Source organism: Oxyura jamaicensis, chromosome 7, assembly GCF_011077185.1.
Source record: "Oxyura jamaicensis isolate SHBP4307 breed ruddy duck chromosome 7, BPBGC_Ojam_1.0, whole genome shotgun sequence".
Lineage (NCBI taxonomy): Eukaryota > Metazoa > Chordata > Aves > Anseriformes > Anatidae > Oxyura > Oxyura jamaicensis.
This window is the reverse complement of record NC_048899.1, coordinates 18704647-18732623: the sequence shown is the minus strand read 5'-3', so window position 1 is coordinate 18732623 and position 27977 is coordinate 18704647. Positions and strand designations below refer to the sequence as shown.

Below are 27977 nucleotides of genomic sequence, written 5' to 3'. Positions count from 1 at the left end.
TAGTCTTCTGGAGTGGTGGAGGACTCAACATGAAACAGAAAGAAATGTTGAAAAAATCTGCTAGAGCTGCTGTATGCTTTAGGAGCTCTTATAAGGGATTCAGTGAATCTAGGAAAGTAAAGCCCTTCCAGATCATTCAGCCCTTTGCCTTGTTGCCCATCACGTGCTTACTACTGATGGGATTTATTGCTTTTCTCTGGCAGATGACTGCACAGCTCAAGAAAGCCGGTGGAACAATTTTCCTCATAACCAGCCTCAACACTTCTCAAGTTTCATCTGCTGCTCCTAGGAGCACATGCTTGAACTTCAAGAACATATTTTCCACCTCCAGATGTTCATGAACCCCTTCATTCCTTCACAATTATCATCACTTTAGTAGCCCCTTAAGCATTGCTTACCAAAGATAGTAAAGAGCTGAAACCCTTCTTTAGAGCCCTTTTCTGAACTTCCCTTTCATTTTGGAAGGCTTTGACCACAACATGCACTGATCTCAACCCCGTATCAAGCTGACATGATTCTTATCTCACTTCTACTCCTGATGTAGCTCTGGCTTAGAGGCAGCTCACCTGTTTCACTGATGCCAGAGATGCACAAACCCAATCAATGAGCCAAGTTTTATTTACAAGCATTGTGAACGATTACCAAACGTACTTTTGGACAGAAATTACATATTTCAGAAGATACTTTCTTTTTTTATGTGTGTGGTTGTTTAAGCAGTGGAACTGTCACTTCCAATGAGACATGATTACTGGATTTGGGCCAGGCTGCATAATTCGAACTGTTATTTTCTGTGGAAAAAATAGGCTCTGTCTCCACCAGCAAATAAACAGGTGCAACAGAAACAAGACGGGTAGACTGAAGCAGCTGTTTCCAAGGACCTTATATATAAATGATTCAGGGGGGTTACCTGTGCTTGGTCTAGCTTAGTCCTTTGAATTAAACGTTCCTGATGACAGGAGAGGTTCACAGCACCACGGGCTAGATGCTCATGTTCAAAGTAGGGTCTGGAGCACATTGAGTGCACAGGTAGCTTCCAGTTTGGTTTCTCCAAAGGGAATCCAGTCAGCACACCAAGACCATCCATCCCATGAACCAAACCAACATCTGGGAAGTGGGAGCATGTGGATGATTTGCTTTAAAACCCTGATATTACCAGAACACTGACGCAGATATTGGCATCTACTTTGCGATGCAACCTTCCTCACCAAGTCAGCTCCCTTGCAGTGGTATAAAGGCACCACTACAAAGCACATTACGTCTCCTCTATATGCATGAAAACAAAAGAAAATAAAAGTGTAATATTGATTGTAAACACAGAAATCCTGCTCTGCTCTGTCATTTTTTGACTGATCATGAAAAGTCTGAGAAGACCTCTCAAAATACATTAATAAATAGCACATCCATTGATTGCTGTCAAAGAAAATAGGCACATTCAAATTTACAAGCTACCCTGCCCACGTACACGCTCATAAGCTGTCCATTAAATACTGCTTGACAAATTGGTCTCATGATTAACTTGAGACTCAACCAGTTTCCCTGCACAGGAGCCAGGCACTGCATCCAATTCCCCTCCTCACTCCTAAATTCACCTTAGGCTTTGGTGGATTTTTGACCTAGCAGTCCTGCTTTTGTTGGGCAAGTGAGAGCTATGATGCTTTATTTATGTTTCTGGTGCTACAAGAAGCTCTGTTGCTTTAGATATTGTCTCAAATCTGAGAAATAAGACTGTTTTCTTTTCCACTTCACTATTTCTTTGCCTGTGAATACTATATTTTGCTTTATTCTGAAAGCTTTCTCTATAGATGGGGTTGATTCGTTATGTCCCACTATGACAGTGAGTTGGAAGAATATTCTCCTTGCACTACTGAAATATCCTTTCTGAAGCTTACCCAGTGACATCATATTCTCCTCTCTTATTCCACATTTTAACATATTTTGGTATTGAATGAGCTGTCCAGCTCCACAAAAATGCAAATATGAAAAGGAATGCAAGTTAAAACATTAAGTATGGACACCAGGTGATTATAAGGCATATCTTCATTTCTTGAGCCCCAAAACTTCATAAGAAGAGTCACTTCCTGGACACACCCTTCTCTCATTTAATTCTGAGTTCCTTTGCTCATTCTGTGCATCCCTAGGTCTAGTATGCTTCCGAGGGAACACTTCTACAGAAACACAACGCATGGGAGATGAACTGTTTTTTAGGCTGTTTCATGTGATGTAAATTTAAATCACATGTTACTCTTTGTTTCATTTAAATAGTAAAAATGCCTGTGGCAGATGTATTTTTAGAGGGTGATGTTTGAAAGGCAGACAGAGAAGTTGGTCACTCAGCTGTCACTGCTGATCAGCAGGAGCTGGGTGTCCAACTTTCCTTTGACATGCTTTCCCTCTGAACATCCCAAGACCCCTTGTGAAATTGTGTTATGTCCACACAAAGAAAATTTAAATTTCTGGGGACTTATTTGTAACAGAACTGTACTAAATCACACAAAACAGATACTTTGCATTTAAAGGGGACCTTACACAGCTGAGTTTATCTTGCCTCCAAATATGTTTCACTGAGTCATCAGCAAACCTGTGTGCCAGCTACATGCTGCTCTAACGGTCCTGGTGCAGATCTCTCTGGGATGCCACAGGCAGGTGCTTTACTAAGGTTTCAAAAGGACATGAATTAAAAAGAAATTCCACAACGTAATTAAGAAATGCTCCCCCTTGCTTTGTTCCCTTTCCCCATTTTTAAATTCTCCATTGGCTTTAATTAACTTGCCCTAGAGCAATAAACCTAGCAATGAGGTTGGCGAACTCTTAAAAGTAGAAAGCAAGTTGTCTGTACGCAGGTCCTACCCCACTCACATTTAGAACTACAGGCTGGTCTTTCTTTTTTTAAATAAATAAACAAACAGTTTTTTAATGTGTAAACTAAGAGATATTTTACAGCTGGACTTCACGGAGAAAAATCTACATCCTGTCTGCAAAATTCTAGTGCCAATGGATTTCTATTTAAATAAGAAAGTGAACAAAGAAAGATCCAGCCACATTAAAATCCAGCATAGGACTTGCAATATACCACAGAAGGACATGGTTGTCACTTCCAGAAGTGACCGATAAGCTGAATGATTTTACTGTGCCTAAAAGGGCCCCAGTCTTTAGCTAGAACATGGGCAGCTCTTAAGACCACCACGGCTCACTGGCATGTTGCACGTGTTCTGTGTGTCTCCACAACCAGAAAACGGGTCATTTATTAGAGATTTCAGTGCAGATCACAAGCCAGCCCTAGCTAAGGCTGTGGCTCTCCACCCTTCTGGTCTCACAAACTACCTGATGACTTGAACAGTAAGGAAAGGTTGCATGCAGTAAACCTGTGATGCAGTTATCCCATGCACAGGCAGAGGTCTGGCATTTCCCAGAGGTTGTGGTTTATCTGCCTGTATGTGGATCGCTTGCAGAGTGCATGCAGCATGTGCACACCCACAAGTCCCCGTCTTTCTGTCTTTTTTTTTCTTCCCCTTAATGCAACAGGACAATCCAAGAATCTCAAGTATCTGTTTGTGACTGGGGTGAGCTGCTGCAGTTGCACCAGGTGGCCAAAGCAGATCTGGCTCAGAGAGGAGCATGTGCATGCCATTAGCAAAGGATTAGAGTTGCAAATATTTGCTTCTTGAGTCAAGAAAGAAAAATTCAACTTCTGGGTAATAGCTCAGACTAAAGGCTGAAGGTATCCTTCAGTTTTAGTACACAGTGACACAGTCCTATCCCTTCCACTTGTGGAGGACTCCTACAAGTGTTAATTGAGGCTGTGATTTAATTGTACCTACACCACAGGCTTCCAAGTTTGGCTGGTGTTGCAGTCAAGTGAAAATACAACAAAACTTAGAAATTCTGACCTAGATGAAACCAGAAAAATTTAAATCTTTTTGGGAAAAAGAAAAGTTAGCTGGGAGATTTCTAGGCCATGACATAATCATCTGTTCAGCACGAAGACTTTTTGAAGCACATCCCATCTGTACCTTTTGAGGGTTACCAATTATCAGAGATGGCTTCTTCTCACTACTGTACGTCTGCAGACTTGCACAAAAATGCTTCAGCTACAGGACTTTGCACTGTCTGCACAATCTAGTTAATAGGCACAGTGAGACATTTCATTTCACTGTAATCCCAATTCTCTAAAGGCTTCAATTTGTCACCTGTGTGACAACCTTAACACATTTTAGCCTGCTATTTAATTACTTCAAAGCGAGAGCTATGGTGGTCTCATTTCTTCTGGTCACTCCTCTCTTTCAGGGGTTCACTGCTGCTCCCCCTCCAGCACCCGTATCTCTAAAATCCCGCAGTAAGCACATTGCCTCTCTCAAATGGATATTTTAGAACCCTGGGGAAACTGCATTTGGGCTGATGTGTATATCAAGTTTCAGTCCAGTCAAAAGCCAGCACCATCTTTTCACTGCTGCCCTTTTCATTTAGTTATCTTACTGAAGTCTTATCTCCCCAGTCCCTTGCCATAGGCTACCAGCTTCCTGCAGAGCCAGAAACAAAGCTTAGTCTTAAACAAAGGAAAAAAAAGGAAAAAAATCACAAAAGAGAGAAAGTTGGTCACAGTTACTGTTATGGAGCCCTGCAGGTTCTGTAGCCACGACCAAAGCAAAGGCATGCTGCTGCTTCTGTACCTAGTGTCACCGGCCAGCGCAGCCACCAGTATCACGGCAAGGCACTGCCTTTTGTCAAGTACTGCTCAGCATCGCCACCGCTGGCTTTCGGCGTGCTCGTTTCTGCGCTGTACCACGAGCTCAAACAAAGCTATCTGCCGTCCAAACAACCCACGGACGCAGAAATGGCCCAAACCGATGCAGATGGCTGAATTAACGTAACTTCCAGCCATTGGTAGTGACCATTGCTGAAAGCTTTAAGATTTTGCCCATGCAACAGTAACTTCTGACAACACATGCACGCTCCTGGTAACACCTGCCTGAGTACGTTACCAGGATACAGTAATGTGGGGACCACCTTGTCACACACTCAGCCCAGCCAGTGACAACCTGCCCCATGTATTTCACCACAATTGGTTCATATGTACAGGTTTCTTTTAACAGTAGAAAACTGTTGTGTATGAACTTGTGTATGAACTGTTGTGTATGAACTGTTGTGTATGAACTAAAAAAAGCTTCAACAGTACAAACCAGAGTAAACTGGCTCTAGAGTAACTGTTCTTATAGTAGGTATAGCAACCAACTTCCACTATATGTCTAGCTGAAAAATGTCATGTTTGGTAAGACCTGAGGGGGAGAGAGAGAGAGAGACAGGACCTGAAGACAGGAGAAATGAAAAGAAGAGATTAAGCACCAAATACCCAGAAAAGTTTCAAATAAAATTAAAATCTCTAATTAAACACATATTTTTTTAACATGCTGGGTATTTTCCTTGCCAGCTAAGCAGCTCTGTTGAATTCCTGGTACAGAGACCTGTGTGCTCTGCAGCAGTAAGTGCCCAACTTACAGTACTTTCCTAAGCAGAACACATCTCAGATTTTGATCTGACCCTGTGGACCTCATAATAGCTGATGTTTGGCATTTGGAATTTTTTTTTCCTCAAATGCTTTTTTTTTTTTTTTTTCATTTTTATTACAAGCTTCAGTCCCAGAAATGTCTGAATGCTGATAGCAACAGCAGTGTTAAATGATTTTCCTTTTGGATATAATTGATTAGATAGCTATTATTAAAGATAGTGAGAGCAAAGATCTGTGTGGTAAGGCTGCCCAATGCTTTAAAGAGTAAATTTAATTTTCAATTGCTTTTGCATTGACGTACTTAGGACAAAACTCTCTGTATTTATTCCTCGGGTATTGCAGAGCAGCAGCTACGTGCATGCACACATACACTGAGCAGTGTAATTTCAGAATAGATGATAAAAATGCATTCAAGTAAGGATAGCTGATATAAATGTACTCTTCTGCGTATGTTCTGTTGTGAAGTTCAACTCCTGTGCTTTTGAACAAAGAATAGAGGAACATACGTGGTTATCACAGCAAATGCTAGCCCCTGAAACTCAGGACCCCATGAGCTTAATATAGCTTCTGTTAGTGGTGGGATTTTTTGGGCGTGGTGGTGAGGGAGGTTGGTTGTTTTTTTTAAACTAATTTACACTGCACTTCATCAGATCTATGAGACAACTGAACTCATGCTTGTGTGGCTATGGGGGAAAATGACAGGAGCATGCACTTCTTGGTGAAGGGAGGGAAGAAGGGGTGGCCTCCTTCAGCATGTAACTCACGCTAGCCGAGCTTCTTCCTCAGTAAGAGGCACCAGCTGCTACCCTGGGCTTCCAGATCTCTTCAAGACCCTAGCCGAAAACAAACTCACCTGCTCTTTGTACTCTACAGAAGTGTGAACTACGATCTTGGTCTGGGTTCTGGACTAACATCCAGCATTTCCTTATGGACCTGCCCCTTTGCGAGTCTGCAATGATTTGCGGCTGCAGTTAGATGTAAAAGGGGGCTAAAACCACCAAAGGATTGCAAACTTCACCACCATACAGGTTCCTTTGTCAATCTTTGTTATGGCTGAATTTTCTGTGGCCACTGAACCTCTGCATTTCTCCTTTCTAATTGCTTTGAAAGGTATCAGTGAATTTTCTGGTGAAAGACTAATCCACATTAGTGGATCCAACATATTTAAAATGGTATTGGCCTTTGGCCATTAGTTTGATGTCAGCCATATTTCCCCTCTGTTTTTTAATACCATATATCGAATTTTGGTCACTCGAAATTCACCTTGTCATTCCAATTAGCTCTTCCATTTCTCCATTGCAGGAACACAGTTAAACATTGGTCCATGAAATTTCTAATATTACACAGCGATGGTTATCTGTCTACTGGTAAGTTCTGAGTTGACCTCTTCAAGCACGTGGCAGCCAAGCAGATACAACCCCACACTTCGGTCTATAGAATCACAGAATATCCCGAGTTGGAAGGGACCCACAGGGATTATAGAGTCCAACTCTGAGTCTTCAAATCTGAGAAACCCTCTAGCTCTGTCAGGTGTTTTGGAGAGAATGGATTCAAAAACAGATATAATCAATCCATATTTAAACTGAAAATTATTTCTGCAGCTAAGATCCTAACAGTTTTGAGACCTTTAAAACACTCTCAGCTAAGTCTGGTTCTGTTCTGCTAAGAGCAAAATGATGTTTTCTGACAGCTATTTATGACTTACAAATACAGTTTTCCCAATATATCCACGTATTGTCTCACTCACCACTGTTCATAAAATGGAAAAAAATCCTCCTAACTCAGTCCTGAACTCAAATCCTAAGCTTTCCTGAAGTACAAAGCTAATCAACTTATTTTTTAAGGAATTTCAGCTCAACATGGTGCTTTTCAGTGTGGCAGCCAAATAGATTAAACAAAGAGCATAACATAAAAGTAGAACCAAAAAATTGCCAAGAATCTCAGCAGAATAAAAGTATTCAGGGTTGATTGAACCTCCAAGGTAAAACGTTTCAGTCTCTATCACCTGTCCTCCTGCAGGGATTTCTAGAGGCAGGGCATCCTTCTCCAACAGAAAGCTCTGGTTTGTAAGCTTAATACATTCACACCTGTCGGTCTTTACATCTTCTAGGTATATTCTGAGTGGATTTCTAATTTTTTTGTCAACACTGGAAATTACCTTCAAAAACAAGAGGTGCATTTTCCACAATTCCTTGGAATGACATTATAGGAAAAAAAACATTGAAAGTCATAGGTATTGTAAGAAAAATGACAAAGCTGCTAAAATAATACAGATTGCTGTTTTTCCTTTTCTCTACTGTATGAAAGAGAAGCTACTTGTTTTCTCTTTGAAGGCCCTTCCCTTCCTTTTTTTTTTGGTTCAGTATTCAAAGCTTGACTGCTGCCTCTGGCCCACTGTTCTGATCTTCGACTAAACTGACCCCACTCCTACAGTTTTCTAGCAAACAAATTCATGGTCTCTCCCCAGAAGTGCTCCTTCGTCTGTGAGAAACAGCTCCCAGTAAATCCTGCAATTCCCCAGTGATGAGATATCCACAAAGAAACACTGGTTTGACTTAGGGGATGACGAGATGACTGCCCGAGCAATAAAAATAACAGTCTCTTTGCACACCCCCATTTTTCGAACCATTTTACTCCTGCACAGCGCGTTGGGGCAGGGACCCTCTTGGCACACAGCCTTTGTCAGTGGGGTTAGTCATGAACTGTCACCAAGGTTCCCAAATGCTTTGTCAATGCAAACATGTCTACTATTGTGCTAACCAAACGACGTGGGACAGTTTAAACTATTGGGAACTGTGGCAAATGCAATTCTACAGTATTTAGCACTTGGGCTGAGGACCTCACTGGAGCCTCCTGATCTGCCTTTAATAAGGAGGCATATTTCATCAGTCCATCGCAGTCTGAAACCATGGCTAATTCACAAGAGTTTCAGAACAAAGTATTTTTGATGCTCGCTGGACTAAATCTTTACCATTTGTGAAACCACATTTTCATTTTGGAAGCTACCGCCTCTTCATCAATACAACATTAAAACGACTATGTCTCAACTGTTTATTTTCATTCAGGTCTTCATTTTTTATATTGTCAAAAGACTCCTAAAATCTGGGCTTGAGGAAGGATCTTACTATCTTAGCTAGCAGGTTTCAAAACAAGGCTGTAACATATTGCTTTCCCCTGACTTCTTCAAAGATATTTTTAAAAGGAAAAACAATAAATGGGGGTAAGGGTAATCTAACATGTGAGACACTTCAGAGAAAATGAGAAAAAGACAAAAAGCAACGAGAATTTCTTTGGCTCTTTTCTCCAGAAACTCCAAGTAACAGCAGTAAGCCTTGGGCAGACCATCCAGAAGGTAGCTGGTAAGTGGAATGAAAAGGACGTACCAGAAAAGCAGCGTAACTGGAAATCTCTGTTGAATACATGCCAGGCAGGTATGTAACACACTATGTCACTGTATCCACAAAGCATGCATATAATCCACGTGAGGTGTGAACGCAGAAGGCAGCGAGTGTGCCAGCTCGAAATACACCAAATATTCAGATAACGTATTAACAGCAGTGCTTATGCTATTCAGACTGTGGTTCTTACACCTCTGCTTTTTAATGAATGCCCTAATGCACTAGAGACACAAATATCTCTTTTGTAGGTTTCTCTTTCACCGACAATGATGAGAATGATGATTGTAATAATAATTGCAAACTAGGCTTCTGTTTACAAAGTGTTTGAGTTTTTATCAAAGACAGATTTGCACATAAGAAAAGTGCAATTGAACTAGGGAGCATTTTATCTAAATTGCTCATTAACTTGGACAACTGGGGTTGTTTTTTTTTTGTTGTTGTTGTTTTTATTTTTAATCATTCAGGCATCTCCCACGCTGCTATATAGGCACCAGTGTTTTACTGGATCAGATCCTGGATTACAAGGTCTGCCAAGCAGCTACAAGGACAATAAAATACGTCGTACCACTAACCTTCATCTTTTGAGCATTTCATTTTAGCTTCTGAGGCCTCCAAATGGTGAAATACGAACAGCCACCACCCAAGCTGACATTTCATTTGGCTCAGTTAGTTATTGTTATTATATGCATTTCCTGGAAGCTACTGGTAAGTGACAATTTTTTTTTTTCAAATTTAATTTTAAAACAATTACAATTACTCTGATCTGAAAGCATGCAATCCAACATGTCAGAATCAGTTCATTTCTACAGTAATACGGGGAAAGGTTTTAGTTTACTGGCAGTAGTGAATCAGTCTTTTTATTTATGTGTATGTGTTTGAAAATGCAGTACTGTTGTACTAATAATTTATACATTTTCCTCATTATCTTTATGAAATATTTACTGTCTAAAATAGAGCTAATATAACTCCAGCTCACCGGGAAATGTGCTATTTAGTGTAGTTCAACCACGAAGAAGACCAGGGGTGAGTTGTAACTCTCAGGGTTTGTTGGCGTTTTTTTTCCCCCTCCCCACTCCTTCCCAAAGTCTCCCAGTTAATAGGACTTGCTGAAATATCTTAAGTAAAATCTTAAGTCCCCTAGCAGCTGTTTGGTCGGCAGAAGCACAGCTGTCTAAACTTTATTGGCAGTAAATGTCATTCTTGCACACAAACTGCATGCCTGGAAAACCCAAAGGCACATCTTGGTCCGTTAGTGCTATCACATATGATCACATTCCCTGACGAGATGTGAAAACTGAAATGGAAAACGTCAACAAACTCTGGCCGCGGTGAGGACTGGGGCATGCCCGCTGACAAGCGTGCCACAATGACAGAAATTTACTTTGAGTTGCAATTAGTGGCACTGTCATTTTTGGGCACTCCTGCCAATTAATTAAGCCTGTCAAATGGAAAAACAGCAGCATTCACATGATAATTTATATAGGGAGAGACTAGCCTAGCAAAGCTGTTTCTGCAGCCAACAAAATTCCCTCCAAGCGCTTAAAAAAAAAAAAAGAAAAATATAAAGAAGTAGAAAGGGGTGGGGGGTGAGGGGGGAAGAAAGTTAAACTGTCCTTGTTATAATTGTTAACTCTGATCGCTCAAGTAGAAGACGGGCTGATTAAAACTCCAAACGAGCCCCTAGCTCGCTTAAATCTCAGAGTCCGGAATGATAGAATCAGAGGAGTTTATTCATACCATTAAGCCCCAGAGAACTTAATTGAAAGAAGAGCATAGCCTGGACCTTGACAAGCGGGAGGTCACAGTAATTGCTGCCGGACATATTTAACATTAAGATAATCAGGCCATTAATTACCCTTTGGATCATTAAATCAGCCAGTTGCAAAATGAAATTTCTGCCTCTATTACTCACTTGAGAGACCACAGGGGTGGCTTTTAATTTATCAGTGAGCTTGAGATACAAAGGACCAGGCTTGGGGAGGAAGGAAAGGGGGAGAAGGGGGGGTGCTTCAGCAGAGGCAGGAATATCAATCCGCCATGCTTGGTGATCGTGGCAAATTAACTAGGTAAGATAACCTCAGCTTCTAAAGGCAGAAGCTGGGGGTATGTAAATAGATGAGGGCAGACAGGGAGATCAGAGCCTGCACACCACTTAGCAGGATAATAAAGGAAATCATCCTTGATTATCAGTGCTAATTTGGACACTGCCGGTAGCTTGTTATGCGTGTTCTGAGTAGCATTTAATTAATTCAATTGCTTGTTAATGAGGGAAGTGACATGTGGGGAGCAGATGCCACCCAACTGCAGATGGGTTCTGGTCAGCCCTTCACAATAAAATCTTTTTTTTTTTTTTTTTTTTTTTTTTTTAAAACACCCTTCCCCCACCCCTAAAATGGGCAAGGTGTCAAGCATGGAGGAGCATTCAAAAGGGACAAAACACTGACCTCATCAGGCCAAGATCTGCTACGAAACCAGACCTGACAGTCGTGGATAGAGAGGTACTAATGTTCCCCCGGGCTGCATCTGTAGCGGTGCGTCCTTATGCCAGAAACCGGAGACCAACAAGACTGTAACAGCAATCTGATGGCCAGTACGAGCGAGAAATCAACCTGAGCCGAAATGGAGTACCTTTGCAAGGCACAGGACAAGATGCAGGGATGTAACAAGGCAGTATCCCTGTGCTTGCCCTTTATCAAAATGCACTCCGAGTACAAATAATAAAGGAATAATTATTTTTATGAAAAAAGGAAGCACGGCTTATTTTTTTCACAGAAGTAGCTCACCAGTGTAATGGACGTTAGCCTTGAAACGGCAAGCCAGGCTTCAGCTTGGAATTGTGAAAGTCTGCTAAATATAGTCGAGCTGCATAATGTTTTTTCTGACACCATTAAATTCAGTTCATTAGTGAGCGAGGGATCAAACTGGATCTTACATCTTAAGGTGAAAGTCAATTCCCGGCGCTGCCAGCTCCCAACTCACGACTTTTTAGACAGCATTAAGAACCTCTCTGTTCTCTTATGACCTTTGTTAACCAGAATAAACAAAGTAACTGCTATGCAAACAAACCACCTGAGCAAAATTGCAAGGACACTGTGGCAGGCACTTGCAGTTACTGGAAAGTTGCATCGTCGATCCAGACCACCTCTTCACAACAGAGAGCTCCAGAATGGAAGGGTTAAGTGCATCTTTGATTTTTAATACTCAGAAAGTTGTCATCTGAAGTCTTCCCCCCACCCTGCCATACACAGGAAAGCAAAAAATGTACATTTCCAAGCATATTTGTTTTTGCTAAATTAGCTATATCAACCAGAATACAAAAACCAGGCTGTAGAGTTCAATATCTAAATCTCAGCTCAGAAACATTCTATATTCACCATGATGTAAACTACAATATTCAAGCTCCATTTAAAGCCTCAGCAGAGCTTAAAACTATGCCTCACATAAAGAGCAGCTAACAGCTGAGCTTCTATGAACTGTTCATCCCTCACTTTTGTAATACATTTTTCATGGAGCTGGAAGTTCTTTCTACTTATGCACGTTCTCAAAAAGATACTGAAACGGTGGAGCCCTTCAACTTTGTGGTTTGCAGAGAACTAATGCAAATTTTGAGCATCACTTCAGCAGAACAAGAAGCATGGTTGGGATATGGCTCTGGATAGCAAGCTGCCCTTCCTTGTCCTCTTGGCCAGCAGCTTCCAGCTGGTGGAGGCAGCCTTGCTGCTGGCATATCACAGCCTTCTCAACAGGACTGAGACAGACCCCTTGGGAGCTCAGAGAAAGAGCATGAGGACCAGGGAGCAAATAATCACCTCCTGGAGTGGGAGAGGGATGGTGACAGCTCGTCTCCTTTGGAGAAGGCCAACATCAGCTTAGGAACCCAACGGTGCCAAGCAAGTCTGCAAACCAGAAACAATACGAGCAAGAACAGATACAGGAAAGCAAAGCATATGAGGTGTGTCCAGAAGAAAGTTAAATACCTGGCAGGAAACCTATGTACTGGTGCAAAAGGCCCAGGCAAAACACGGTGCAGATGCCCAAAGCACTGATCCCTAGAAGCTGGCTTCACAACATCTGCAACATTCCTCCATTGAGCAAACTCTGCCCTGGCCTCACTGTGCCGCTCAGACTAATCCTGTGTCATACCACTCAAAATCAATGTTTTAAGAGTGTGCTTAAATAGTATCAATAGCAATTACAGGGGAAAATCCTGATTCTCATCCCCAGACCCAGTTAATTGTTGCTACATTGATTTACTCTAATTTGACTTCTCACTCCAAATTAAACCCACATTACTGAAGGAGGGACTGCAGGCAAGCTCTCCCTGCTCCCTCCCTCCCTTCCAAGACAATAAATTTAATATTGAATACACTTGAAAAAATGGTAGTTGTTGCAGGATCCATACTGAAAGATCTTTTTCCTTTTTTTTTTCTTTCTTTTTTTTTCTTCCTGTGAGTAATTAAAAGATGCTTTTCTTGACTAATGATCCCCCTGTTTAGAAATGGGAAGTCGATACTCCTTCACCAGCAGTCACCTTCAATTTGTCACAAGGCTCCCGAAGTTTGAGCGGCGGTTCTCAGGGCTGCTGGTAATTGCTGGAACCAATTACCAGCCTTCTAAAGCTGACCTAATCAGGGGCCCACAGACAACACTCTGAGGCCAGCTGGTCCCCTTTTTCTTCTATATTCACATATTCTCCTGTGCTTGGTTTTTCTGCTGCTTCGCCAACTTTTCTTACTCACCAGGAGCTCATGCTAATTCCTGTTCCCTCGCTGTAACCATGCGAACACCCTCAATCTGAACTTTGGCTCACGCTACTGCTTCGCATTATGCTGCTTCCTTGGGGGATCCTATTGCACCTGTGCTCCCATTATCTGCACTGGTTTCCAGTTTAATGCAATCCAAGGTGTTGCTTTTGATCCAGAGGTGCTGAATGACCTAGAGATCTGATTATTTTATAAACCGTCTCTCAGACTCTACAAGATCTGGCTCAAGTTAACATTAGAGAGCGTACCTGGACAATATCCTTGATGAAAGTAACAGGAGCAAGGACTTCTGCTACAAAGCTTTCAGGCTTTGAGTTCCGAAACTCCAATCTGAGAGCCTTTCTGACCTTCAGAATATGCTTTCAGGTTTGTCTTTCCCTTGACTTTCTCAGAGAAAGAGTTTTAAGTGAATTTGAGTGCACTAAGAAAGGCCAGCAGTATGGTTATGTTCGATGCGGTTTGATTATTGGTTTAACTTATTTTTGAGGGTACAAAATAAAAAAATGTAAGCTGTACTCCACGGCTGGCATAGCTCAATTTTTATAACTATTGGTGACATTTTCGTCGGTAAGACTCCTTATTTATGCTGTGGCCTACAGTCAGCTGTTTGGCAGTCCTGCCTGCAAAACATCAACCCCTCCTTTACCCTTCCCTCTGCTCAACAGAAATACACTGCAATGATTCAGTGCCAACTTCTCACAAGCTGAAGGGACTGCTTTTGAAGCCATGCATATGTCAAGGTTTTCAGATTCTTCTTAGCCCAGCATGTGAACGCTCCTTGAGCTTCCCAGTCCAATGGACTGAGTACTTGTGGAGCAGTCAATAGTCCTCCTTTGCCCTTGAAAGCCTGGGGTTTTCCATTGATGACTTCATCTCCAATAGAAAGACACAACATGAAATGGTGAAACCCTCAGTTACCTGATTCCCACTACGAATGTCTATTAACAGAGGGTCCATCATCATGCTGACAACTTTTGGCTTTGTTATCGTGTATCAATCGTCATCATCAATTTATTACACAGAAGCACGTGAAAACTGTGTTTGTCCAAGGTCTTTTACTGAGGCTTTGTGCTAAGGCCTTTGAATCAGTTGGGGGAATGGTTAAGGAATCTGTTCTTGCATTTCCAACACTTTTGTAGGCATGAACTGGATGTCTGAGCAAGCATGTGGAAAACTATGGAGGGTAGATTAAATAGTATATGTAGTGCAACTGAAAAGAGAAGCAACTATACAGGACATGTAATAAGTGGGGCTGCAGAAGGGAACAGAGATAGGAACAAGTCTAGTAGAAACTTGGAAGAAAACATGGAATTACTTCTCTCTCCAGTCTGATGGGGCTTTGGTGAGAAGTCATTAAAGCAGGAGCACATTGAGTTACTGCCTCCTCACACAGCAGCTCTCAAACTCTGCCTGACTCCACTGCTCACGAACATGCCTCCCAACATCAGTATTAGCTCTCTTCCCTATCAGGAGAAGTTTTGCCGAATGATTCTTTCTTTCCTGATCTCCAAATATCCTTGGGTGCCCTTCTGTTCCTCCTCCACCAGAACTGCAGATCTCAGTTCCCCAGTTATATTTCTGCTTGCTTACTTCCATGCACACAGGATCCCAGACTGGTTGAGGTGGGGAGGGACCCCTGGGCCCACCCGCCCCAGCCCCGCTTCAACAGGGACACCCCGAGCAGGGTGCCCATCCCCACGTCCTGGTGCCTCCTGAAGCTCCCCAAGGAGGAGACCCCAGAGGCTGTGGGCAGCCTGTGCCAGGGCTGTGGCACCCGCCCAGCACAGAAGTGCTGCCTGGTGCTCAGAGGGAGCCTCCCGGGCTCCAGGCTGTGCCCAGAGCCTCTCGGCCAGGCCCTCGGCCTGCCGGCCGCACTGTGCCTAACGCAGCCCCGGTGCCGCCAGCCCCCTTGGTGACCAGGGCACGCTGCTGGCCCATGCTCAGCGCGGTGCCCACCAGGACCCCAGGGCCCTTCCTGCAGAGCTGCTTCCCAGCTGGGTGCCCCAGCGTGTCCCGGGGCCTGGGGCTGCTCCTGGCTCTCCTGGCTGGGCTCCCCCAGGCTCCTGCCAGCCCATCTCTGCGGCCTGTCCCTGTCCCTCTGGGTGGCCGCACGGCCCTCTGCTCGCTCCTCCCGGCTGGGGGCCCTCTGCCACATCGGCCACATCAGCAATGAAGAAGTGAAACAGGACTTCATCTAGTAGTGACCCCAAGGTACTTCTTGCCTTCTCCTCCACTTTTGTTTGTTTAACCCCACTTCAGGTCTATCATAGCTGCTTTTGATAGGATTCCTCATGCAAAACTCAGAACAGCAGAGAGAAAATTAAATACACAACTTATATCTAGAGATGCTTGGATTTATTACTTGCCATATCTTGGACAGAAGAATCATGAGGCTAATGGAGACCAAAGTAAAGCACAAAAGGAAGCAGACACTTTGAAAAGGCAGAATTTTCATATATTCATGTGAAAAATACCACTTAAATCCTGTTCTGAACAGCAGAAAAAAATGGGGGTAGCAAAGCAAGGTTAGAATTGCTTTGTGGGCAAAATTTCAAATAATCTTACTTCTATTTTTTTCTACCAGCTTTTCTATCATACTTGATCTCATAACTGGTAATGCATATTTATAAAATTAATCTTTATTCCTTTTGTCCCAGAATGCTACAGCCCAAGAAAGAAAAAAAAAAAAAAAATGATGTCACTGACAAACAGCCAACCACAAACATGGTGTATAGAAACAAAGATGATTTAAAACAAACTGAGCATGAGATAGAAAAAAGTTGACTTTACATATGTAAGCCTCACTTCCAAGCACACACAGACAAAAAAACAAGTTTATTAATGTAAGTCGATGGCTCTCTTTTCATCTTCATCACATGTATTTTAGAGTTATCATGACAACATCCTAAATTTATTATATGAATTCTAAAATCATGTTTTAAAAAAAATCAGATTTAGTGTGTGCCTTTTCTTTTTTAAATATTTAGAGTTGAGGTATCTTTCTGTTTACCTCAACAGTAAGGAGCAACATATATTTGTTAGATGCAACAATACAAGATTTCTGGATTAAGCACAAAGTAATACTAATGACTGAAAGACAGCAAGAAGTTGATTTCAACCTAACTGATGAAACCATTATATTAGCTGTATAATAATATACACATACACAGCAGACATACAGTTTATGTATTAACAAAATCTCTGTGCAGGTCTCCCTGAACACATTTATATGCATAGGAATTCACCCAAGTAGCCTGATTAATGTACTTTGCTTCATTCTCGAAGATGAACCAAAGGTGGCACCAGAAATTCATTTTTCAGTGCTAACGAAATAATGCAATAAGAAACAGTTGACTTTATTACAGACAACAGTACAAACCTACTCCTGTACTGTAGGAGGTGTCCCTGGTATATACTCCCACATTATAATTTCAATTGATCTGATACCGGAAAAAGCAGAATCCAGAAATATACATAAACAAAACGAGACCACAATTATATCTGTTTGATTTCTCTTATATGCACAAGGCTAACACTGGGAGCTAAACCTTTGTCACTCCATTTTCTACCTGGGGACTGAACAGTGCTCAGATGCAGGCTGTCCCCCCTCCCCCCGGGGCTCACACTAAGACAATTATAACACACTTCCAAAGATAACATAAAAGATTGGCCCAGCTGGGCAAGATACTCCAGAAGGTCTTCCACCTCTGTGAACCCCACTATGCTGAAACCCAGTCTGCCAGAGGTCACTTTGGTTCCCCCAAGACAAAATGTTATTTAGAACTATTAACACCTACTTCCACTAAAATCCAGTAAGTATTTTCAAAAAATCTTCCTCCTTTGACAGTGATCAGACAACTTAAGCATAAAAAACCTTCAGTTTTCAGTAGGACAACGTATCACAGAAAAGCTTTTCACTTTGCTGAGCTATGACTGGTAGGTAAAATACTGCTCTCACAGGAAACATACACTCTCTCACCAACTTATGCCATCATATATATCTCACATAAAGAAAGCAAGCAAGTCCATACTGAACAGGACCTTCAGGACAGCTGTGATGCAAACTCAAAGACCTGACAGCCAGGGACAAGTTACACAGCAGTGTCCTGGGTGAGCTTGGTCTACGGAAGGCAGATTATTAATCATAAACTGATAGTCCTAGAACCAGGAACTTTGTGGTTTAATGAAACAAAGAAACTTATTACAGTGTAATTTAGATTGAGGTATATAACCAGGTGGGAGGTTTCAATCTCCCACTGTTTTGTCGGTCAGTCAATTGAACAAAAAATCATAGAGCTGCTGAGGAAACCTCCACGAGCATGAAAACATAACAGGGTCACTCTGCTTTTGACACACACCTCATTTGACATATATTCTTCCTGGGCATGCAGTGAAGATATATACCTTCTGATTTTTACAGGGGTTCTTGAAGGTAGAATTTTAAAAGACTATGTTGTAAAATGTTGTAATGCTCTACCACCTCTGACTGAAATGCCAAAATGAGGAATTATGTGCTCAGCCTTATAGTTTACAGTCTTTGCCATGTGTAGTAAGTATCACATGCTACCTGACAGTGCATGTCACTGTCAGATGGAGTGAGAAAGCATACCTTGTGGACTCTGACGAAGGTTTCATATGGCCTTGGCTGTTCTCCTCCCAGACGCTGTTTGCCAACTCGTTCCCGATAGAAGACATCACCTTGATAAGCTCTATAGGCCAGTCGTCCAGGTCAAGAGAGCGGACCCGGGAGAGGTGTGTACCAAGGTTTCGGTGTATACCTGAGCATTCAATGCATATGAGGGCTCCCAGATTCAAGCTGGCCCAGTCAGGGTCTACAGGAAAAGGGAAAAAAGCCATTAGAACAACAAAACACCTAACAAAACCTTCTAGTTAATGTTTGTGGAAAAAGATTTTGCCTCCAAAAACAATGGGGAAAAAAAAGAGGTGTTCTGTTCACAAGCACAGTGAGGAGGTCTGGCAGAAGGGTCAATTTTGCCTTCTTAAGACACCAGACATTTTGAGAAACCCTAAGGGTGTGTGTGTGTCACAAAAGATGCATTGTTCCAGCTACAGTCAAAAGGAAAAGGTGAATTAGAAAGAAAATAAGAAACAAGGAAAATATAAACTGAGTAGCAGGCAGCTTATGAAGAAGTAGTAGAAAAAGTCCCTCCTTGGGAATCTAGAGCCACTCGTAGCCAATTACAAGAGAAAAAGAAAAAAAAAAGAGTAGATACAATGTCGCTGTTGCTAACTATATCAACTCCCTTAATAACCATCTATATCATCACCTACATATGGCTTTTACATCTAACACACTATGGGGTATGTTTTCATCTCTAAGATCAGGGAGATAAGTACTAAGATGAAAATGTGATACTTTGAACAGTGCCAGTTTTAGTGTACTAGCCAGAAGGATTCCACAGACAAAAAAATAACCCCACAAATGATAAGGCAGTGACAAACCTGACAAAAGCCGGGAAATTCAAAGTCATTTCCCAAGATGGTTCACTTTTTGTCACTGTCCTGTGTTATTTAAATCTAGATTTGTATGAATATCCCTCTTCAACAAACATTCATTTCAACAAATGCAATGAAAGACTTATGGGAGGAATTTTTGGTGGCTTTTTTCCCACCTGCTGTCATATCTTTTCTTCTCTCCTTACCCTAGGCCTCCCAAAGACCAAGTAGGCTATCACAAACGCCAAGCAGGAAAATCATGATTAATTGAGAGGGCAGGCAATTTTTATTCAAATCTAAACAATATTTAGAGCTGTCTGGAAAATTATTTCTTTCCGTTCTTGCAGATATCATCAAAGGACTCATTTCTATTTTGTGTAACCCAAAATTGAAAAAGTTATTTTTGGCAGCCAAAATAAGTAGAAAGAAAATATTTCCTAGTTATTTGCCATGTCACTTTTGGTCAAAAATATTAAAGGAAAGCAGATACTTCTAATGGCAAAATTCAACATTTCATTGAAAAGACTGACTGACATTTTTCTGTCAGTCCTTAGAAATAATAATAATAAAAATGAACAAGAAAACTTCCCATCTTATTTCACTTAAGCAGAAAAACAGATCATTTGTTTAAAAAGTTTCAGCTATACTAAGTCTTACTCTAGAAACAGACAGCAGCTGTTTCAGATCTCCTAAACTGCAGAAGACAAAACACCTGCCATGCTTTACAAGCCCTTAGTAAGACGAGCATGAAACACTCCTTTCTTGCATATTTCTCCAGGTCACCTCCATGAGTTACTTTTGGTGTCTTGCCAGCGGGGGAACTCAAGTAGTGTATTTGAAATACACTAAAACCCCTGAAACACCAATTTGTCTGTAAAAGCTTAAACAGAGCAGATATGCATTTAAACTTTACAAACTGTGACTTGGAATGAAATCTCTGCCCCTAACCTGCAAGGGGTAGGGTTATCTTCACAGACATAAAAAGTGTAATGAGTTCAAAGAAGTACTAACTCAGAATGAAGCAAGAGAACAATTACTGATTAATATTTTTATAATTATTCCAACAGAACTGATGCTAAGGACCTGATCCCCACACCCTCCAGAAATACATCTATGTATCTGAAGTACATGTACTGTATCTTGTACTAAATACATTTCTAAAATATTTGTCTACTTCCAAATAACAGTGCTAGTAAGATTGAATTAGTCCAACGAACCAAGAAGTTACGAAGTTAACTAAGAAATTTTGTCAGGATAGTATTTTAAATTTCAACAATCTGACAACACGCTATTGAGTAAGAAGTTGGCAAACTAGAAAAGGAAAGTGTTGAATTCATTATAGACATTTAGTGAAAAAACAGACTTGTTGATTTTGGTCACAACTGGATAATGCGAAGCATGACAGGGCTCCAATAAGGAGCTTGGACAAGCAGCATCAGTCTTTGGTTTCTGGAGAAAAAATGACATGATGTCACTGATGACATCTGTTTCAGTTTGGGTGCACATGAAAAATTGTTCTCAAAAGGATATATGCTAGATGACAAGTCACTGCTGACCAATTAATATGGTGAGCTATTGTAAACTGGTATTCTTGATCTCATAAACCAGATTTTTTAAAATTTTTAATCTCATTCTTGGAAATTTTAAGCTGTAAACAATTTTAAGAGGAAGATAAAAGAATTAGCTTACTTTTCTTGCTGATACTAACAGTAATTTTGAATTCGAGTACTTAAAAGCACATTGCAGGCACTTCTTCAGTATGTTAACACCCAAATTTGATGGTAGAAGGAAAAAGCCCATTCTGTGCAGCTAGAGGTACTATAAAGCTAGTTTCCCTTTTTATTACTTATAATTTGTCAATCAAAATACGAGCATTTTTAAACCACTGAATATTCCCAGATTTAAATTTTCAGCTGTCCATTTTCTTAAAGATGTTCAATTTTCTCCTCTAACAAACTTCCTCCCCACTTTGACTTGCACCTCAATCAAATTGGTCATGTGAAGGCCAAAGCTCTTGACACAGCTATTTTAGGAGAATAACCTCTTCACAGCATTTCCTTCATCCATTTGGACATGGGGTTTCTGATGAAAGACTTGTACATGCTAAACTCATCCGGATTCAGTGTGGCAAAGATAGTGCTGGGCTGAACAGAGGAAATCTCTAAAGAGAGGAACAGAAGAGCAAGGAAACTAAGGAAATCTCTAAAGAGAGGAACAGAAGAGCAAGGAAACTAAGGAGCAGCAGCAGCTGGTGAAGGCATCTTACAGGGTTGTAGTAAGACAGGGAAAAATTTGTATCGTAATTTCCTTGAGAATTTTCTTCTATTCTACCTATAAAAAATTGAATCTTGCAATGGGTTTGATAGGCTTGACAATGACACTGAAGTTATTATGTCAGTGTTTGGCTCTCAAATCCAAAATACACCATGGTAGCGTCTAGACACTAAACTCTGTTGGACTGGGAAACTCGTAATGAGAGCCTCCTTGTTTTTTTTACTACAACAGAAAAGATCTAATACTCCATGCTCTCCAGGTACCTTACAAGAGTGAAATATTTCTCCTCTGATATGCTTTTTAAGCATTACAACTGGAAGAGCAAAAAGCATCTGGAGGCAGAAATTTAGCTTTGTTTGACTAAGCGATTTGATCATCTTCAGTGCCTTCTCCACATGGAACTGGGCCTCTCGCGGCTTGCATGGCCTCTGGGAAAATGGAAGGTTTGTCTCCTTGTGAAACTAGCATGAAGTCCACTTGGGCTGTAAGAAGGCCTCCTTGTTCAGTACCTGAAGACCTTCTTGCCTCAGTGTCACCTCAGTTGTCCCGAGATGGGAAAGTTAATAAGGAGTTAGCAGTCTGAGACTGCTAAAGGGGCAGATGGCTGAAGCACTCAAGGGCTCCTGGTACTACTGCTGCTGGTTAACATACAACAAAGCAGAAATTCCCCAGTGAAACAAAGTGCTGTAATGAAGTGCTAAAAAGCCAAAGCGTTCTAGAAAGAGGAAGAATGAGACTTCTGAAGTGGAAGATTGATGGCCCTTGAATGGAAGTGAGGGACAGCAACATCTCATATTCCTTTGCTCCCAAACATCTGGCTTTGTGAAGATGCAAACTATGCAAGCCTTCCACAAGGGCCCTGGTGTTTGTGATGCAAAATGCTCCGGGGTAAGGGCTTGCCCAGGCAAGAGAGAAAGGGAGTGAAGGGAATAAAGCAAAGCCTGGCATAAAAAGCAGCAGGCTGAGGTTCACACAGTGTGCGTGCATGTTTATGTTTTAAGATACACCGCTTAGGAACTATCAGGTTTTTCAAAGGAAATAGAGGCCTTAAAATTAGGAAGGGCAAATGGCAAGAAGAGACAAGGAAGGATTAAATAATCTCTGAGAACACAAACAATTCAGTGAGGTTCCAGCTGAGGTTCCAAAATTACCCCCTACCCCCAAGCCATACAACCAAGCGTTGACAGCTGCCAAAAAGGGTAGTCCCATCCTGCCCTCTCCCAGCAACATATTCTTGGCACAGCCCTTCTGCTGGCACCATGCACGTGTGGCCAGCTTGACCCAAGAAGCAATCTGGATGAAAAACAACTTGGCTGAAAGGAAAAGGAAAAAAATTTTTTTTTTTTTCTTCCACAATCATGTTCTCATTAAACATCTAGCTGAGCTGCATAAATACTGGGGTACAAGACTAAGAGAGAGAAACACGTACCTTGGAGATAGTGTGCACTCTGGGTAGCGCTTAAAGGGATGATGGGCACATTGAAAGGACACGCGTGGGTGTGGGAACCTGTTTGCCATAAAGAAATTACGCTCCACGTGGGTGATGGGTTAGCAGGGTCTAGGAAAATGCCACCCATACCTGTACAGACAGACTGGAGAAGACTTCAGAGAAGCTAAAGGTATGTCCTAGGTCACTTGAAGACCCCATCCTTCTCATATACAGCACTGCATCTTACATGTGTATTACTTCAACTATACTAAAGCCTTGGAATAATTCTGAACGACTACCAGGTTAATATGAAAGAACATGAATAAATACGAGCCACTTTCATCTGCGTATGTTAAAATACCAGCCAAACTAACATTTTTCCGTGTTTACCACGCTCTGGATTACTAGCCACTGGAATGTAAGGACCATAATTCATCAAGGTTGATATTTTTTTTCTCTCTGTCTGTGAAAGGTCCATGATATTTCTCCTGGAGATCTCCTCCAACCAGGTCATCAAGCTGTTTGGACAGTATCTGAATCCTGGTGCTCAAAGCCTAGTCCAGTTAAGGCTCATATCCCTGCATGCTAAGGACAGAGCACCTACCTGCCTTTGTTCTCGATCCATTGCCTATGGACAGAATATGAGTATCTGACAAATGTCAAAAGAATCAATTAAAATCAATCTGAGTGTGAAGAACATTTTGATGGCATGGACTGGAAAAAAACTTTTCATATTAAATGCCTGTTAATGTGCTAACCACCTTCTCTTCAAACCTTTTCAGGATGAGGCAGGCTTGCTTGGTGGATGACTGAATCAGCTGTATTGTTAACTGCAGACAGCAAATTAATCATGCAAAAGCACACTTTTGTATGAATGTTCATTTTAAATTTAGCTGGGAAGTTTAAATGGCTTAGACAAATAGTCAGAATCCTAAACAGTAAGTCTTTAAAAAAAGTATCCAAAGAAAAATAAATGAATATTTTTCCATTTTAAGCACATGTAAAATCACAAGACAAGTTCTTACTTTCAAACATCAAAGAAATAAAAATGCACAAGTTCTCAATCCTTCAGCTTCTACAGCTAATTGCTTTAGAGCAAGAGTACTTCCTTTTTATGGCTTTGTTACAAACCTCTGGAACTAAAGAGCAACAGAATAATGACCTCAGCTGGGGTTAGTGAGGTGAAGAGCAGCTCAAAGTATTCTTGAGAACACTTTTCTGAACATTAGGTATATGTTTAAAAATAAAAAAGGGAAAGAAACATAAAGGGGAAAAAATTCCCAAATCAGTTTTCTAGTATCCAGACATAACGAGCAATGACTTTGGTTTCTTCTGACAAGTAAACCCCCCCCCCCCCCCCCCTCAAAAAAAAACAAAAACACAAAAACAACAACAACAAAAACCCACAAATTAAGCTTTACCTCTCTGAAAATATTACCACAGTATATATGCCCTCTCCACCCAAAGTAGGAAGAAAATGGAAGTAACTGATGTCAAAGAGCAAAGTCCTTTATCCCTTTTTTCAAAGGAAAGTGAAAAAATGTTCACATTTGAAGAGACAAGTACAACAACAAGGGGGAAAAAAGTAGGACTCATCTGACATGGCATATGTTAAGTATAAATTAACATAAATTAAGTCTGATTAAGCAAACTCCATAATGAAGAAGAAATGTGCAAACAACATATGGAATATAATACTAAAAAAGACAAAGCCCGCGGTGGGTGTACACCCAAGTCTCAGCCAAAGAGATGGTCATCTTTCTGAAAGAAAGCACCCTGTGCTGCCTTCAGCAGTGGCTGTACTTACTCTGTGCTTCACAGTCCACGCAGTGGGAATTGCCTCTGATGTTCCTTATTGACTGAAGGGCCATGGCCTCATTCTGACTCGTCATACGGGACTGCGTAGATTTGAAGAAACGCGTATGCAACAAACAAGAGCCCAATAAAAAGGGTTAGATAAAAATTGTCAGCAAAGGCAACAAAACAAAGCTTAAACCAAGTTTGAACAAATAAGATGAAAGATCCTGAAGCTTTTGGATTGCCTCCTAAGAAATAGCAACCTCAATTGGGTCTCCAAGTACCGCAAGACCAGGCCTGCCAAGCAGAAATTCCCTCTTTCCTCCCCTAATTCAGTCAGTTTGGGATTTCTCCCAGAGCTGTCCCCACCCTGCACAGGAACTCCCAGCACTCTGGGGACTCTTGCCTGGATTCTAACTGGTGGGGAGTCTGTGCAGAGGAAAACTGAGCTTCAGAATGAGCCCTGCTATTCACAAGAAAGGTACTCACAGCATAAGTTTACTTCTTCAGATAAATTAGATAAGAATATTATTGTATCAAATCAATTTCTTATATTGATGTTTTTGCTTTTGCTAATGAAGACTAAGGGATGGCTTGCAAAAGAAACCGAATCCCTTTTATTGTCAAAAGGTCAGATTTAATCAGATGGCTCCCATTTAGATTCTCTCCATGATGACCAGCTGATGACCCCGAGGTGTTTGTCACCATGTACCAGTAGTTCAGCTCTATCCAACTAAACCTTCTTGCGGGTTTTCTAAGAAGAAAATAGTTAGCTGCACCAAATTATGGGTTATCTGAAATGAATTTCCAAATAAAAGTCAAATCTTTTTTGAAATAATTTAAGCAGGATCAGCAGGACCAGGTCTTAAGTATGGGCATGTCCAGATATGTCCTCCCAATCTGTCAATGGGAGGCTTACTAAACCTGTCCGATTAGCCATGCTTATGGTATTCTGGTTAGTTCTTCTGACATGTTTTGAGACCTTGGAAATACATTACAGAAAAATCTCTTGGAGCATTGTAGCAGGATGAATATATAACCAAAAAAGCTCTCTGAACAAGCAAAATCTTATCAATGGATTCTCCTTTTCAAGAGAATATTTAATATATACAAAGGACAATCTTCTCTGTAGGTATCACATCGTAAATGTTAACATCCACTCTTTGCCCTCTTTTCTATTAGGGCTCTTTTAACATCGGTGTGAGTATACTAATTTCCTCTGTTGTGCTCCCTTAACATACACATTAAAATGTGTAAATCCATGAAAGTCAGGCACAAAACCAAATAGGTAGCAATTTTCCTACCTCTCAGAAATATATATTAGAAATAAACATTTTTTTTTTTAACCAAATAGGAAGTAAATTATGTTACAGTGAGGATAATTACTGGTGTCTGATCCATTCTGGTAGGTTGGGGTAATGAAAGCAGGCATTCATTTCAAAATTTGAGTCTCCTTCTTGCAATATGAAATCATTAAAGACATCTCTTAGATGGATAAGGTTAAGGGGTCTACAGGTCTGTACAATTACTCCCCATTTCTCTCCCTCCCTTACCACTCAACACCTTGCTCTCTAGTTGTGAACTGTTTGCAGTCACAAAGACTCAGGAATCACAGGTTCTCCTGCCCCTCCAACAATGAGCAACGGATCAAGTATTCTCAGATTTTAAATGTGTATTTTAATAGGAAAGAACAAATTACTTCTGTCGTAATGTGAAAGCATTGCAAATTAAAAAGACAGTTCCTTTTAGGAAAAGGCAATAGCTTATCTTTGATTTCTGTGATTTGTATCACTTTATCACTGCGGAGCCCGGTGCCTGAACACCGCTGCACATTTATGGCTAGGCCAACCAGAATGCTTAACTAAACTTTGCCGTGCAAGAGCAAAATAATTGTTAATTGAGATTTGGCAAATAAATAAGCTGGGTTTTGGGTCTGCCTCCACTCTCCTCCAAGACAGGCTCTTCTTAAAGAACTTTCTGCAGCCCTTCCCAAACCTGAGTCTGCAGTAGTGAATCCACGATATAACTTCTCAGTAGGGAGAGTCCAAGCCTTTGCTCCAAGTTTCAGTCAAATTTTAAGAGCAATCCAGAAGACACAAATATAATCTAGTAGCTCTATTTACTCAACTGCTCTAAAAAATAAACTGCAAAACAACGTACAGTACCAGTTATCTTTAAATATCTGAGAAATGTATGCAGCTCTAACATGACTGTGCCATGTGCCTAGCACAGCATGTCTCTAGGAGGGCAAGTTTTAAAATTCAGGGTTCTTGAGTTCTTGATTTTGCTTGCCTTTTAATCATCAACCACCATAACTTACTTTCAGTATTACTTTATGTACCATACCTTGTTCTTGCTGCTCTCGCATGACTGTAAACTGGCCAAGATCTGACTCTCTATGGCTTGTACCCATGCATCTCTTTCTTCGTATGTGGTAGCTTCAAAGTGCCAAGTCTGGCCAGTGAGAGAGACAATGATAAACTCGAAGTTTTCTTCTTGTTCTGAAAAAAACATGTAATAGGAAGAAAAGTTTAAGGATCTCGATAGATAGGCCTAAGCAATCCTGTTTGATGAGCATTTCTGCAATGTAACAAGGAATTGCTGGTGTGAACGCCTAAGATTCAAGGCTAAGTATATCCAACTAACCTGAAGTTGCACAATGCATCACAAAAAAACTTGCAGATCCAAAATCTCTCTCTCTAGATGCTACATAGATCAAGATTTTTTTTTATAAATATTCAATTCCTGTGTATGTTTTAGTGTTGAGTCTATTTCTCTAACACAAAGTGGCTAATAAACATTATTTAGAATTTAACCTGAGGTGCCAAGTGCTACATGTGTCACAAAATAACTTAAAAAGATGAAAGGAGTATAAAGAGATGACAACACAAAGTTTGTCAAATTTTCCTTCAACCACACATGTACATGCACAGATATATTTAAAAAAGATATGTGCATTTCTGGTCTACAGCACAAATACACTGGATTATACAGGATTAAAATCAGTTCAATTTATTCAACATTCACAATTTACATGGAAGATGAGAAAATGACCTGAGAAGCTAGCAGAAAGGGTCAATGAAAAACCCTTATGGCCACTAGAGCATAAGGACAAGTATTCAGGCCGAACCACTGCAGCATATGAAAACATCAACAAAAGTACACACACTAACTACACATGGGACAGCAAAGTCAAATTAAAAAAAAATCAAAGAAGCTGAAACAGAGATAGTGAAATTGGGAATGGCAGGCATGAAGCATGAAAGGAACATAATAATAGAGCACAAAGTTCTGGTGAACATCAGACATAATGGGCTTTAGAAAGAGCATTTACATTCACTTGTCTACTAATGACT

The 27977-nt window shown here is 41.0% G+C and overlaps 1 protein-coding gene across 6 annotated transcripts in view; it reads right to left on the bottom strand.

Moving 5' to 3' along the window:
• AGAP1 (ArfGAP with GTPase domain, ankyrin repeat and PH domain 1) overlaps window positions 1-27977 on the bottom strand; it is a 361585-nt gene that overhangs the window by 23149 nt on the left and 310459 nt on the right. For all 6 annotated transcript variants that reach the window (XM_035331711.1, XM_035331713.1, XM_035331712.1 and 3 more), the window contains 3 exons: window positions 26968-27122; window positions 24632-24722; window positions 18274-18496 (listed from right to left, as the gene is read on the bottom strand). In XM_035331711.1, coding sequence (XP_035187602.1) covers window positions 18274-18496; window positions 24632-24722; window positions 26968-27122 — 469 coding nt within the window. The remainder of the gene's footprint in view (window positions 1-18273; window positions 18497-24631; window positions 24723-26967; window positions 27123-27977) is intronic.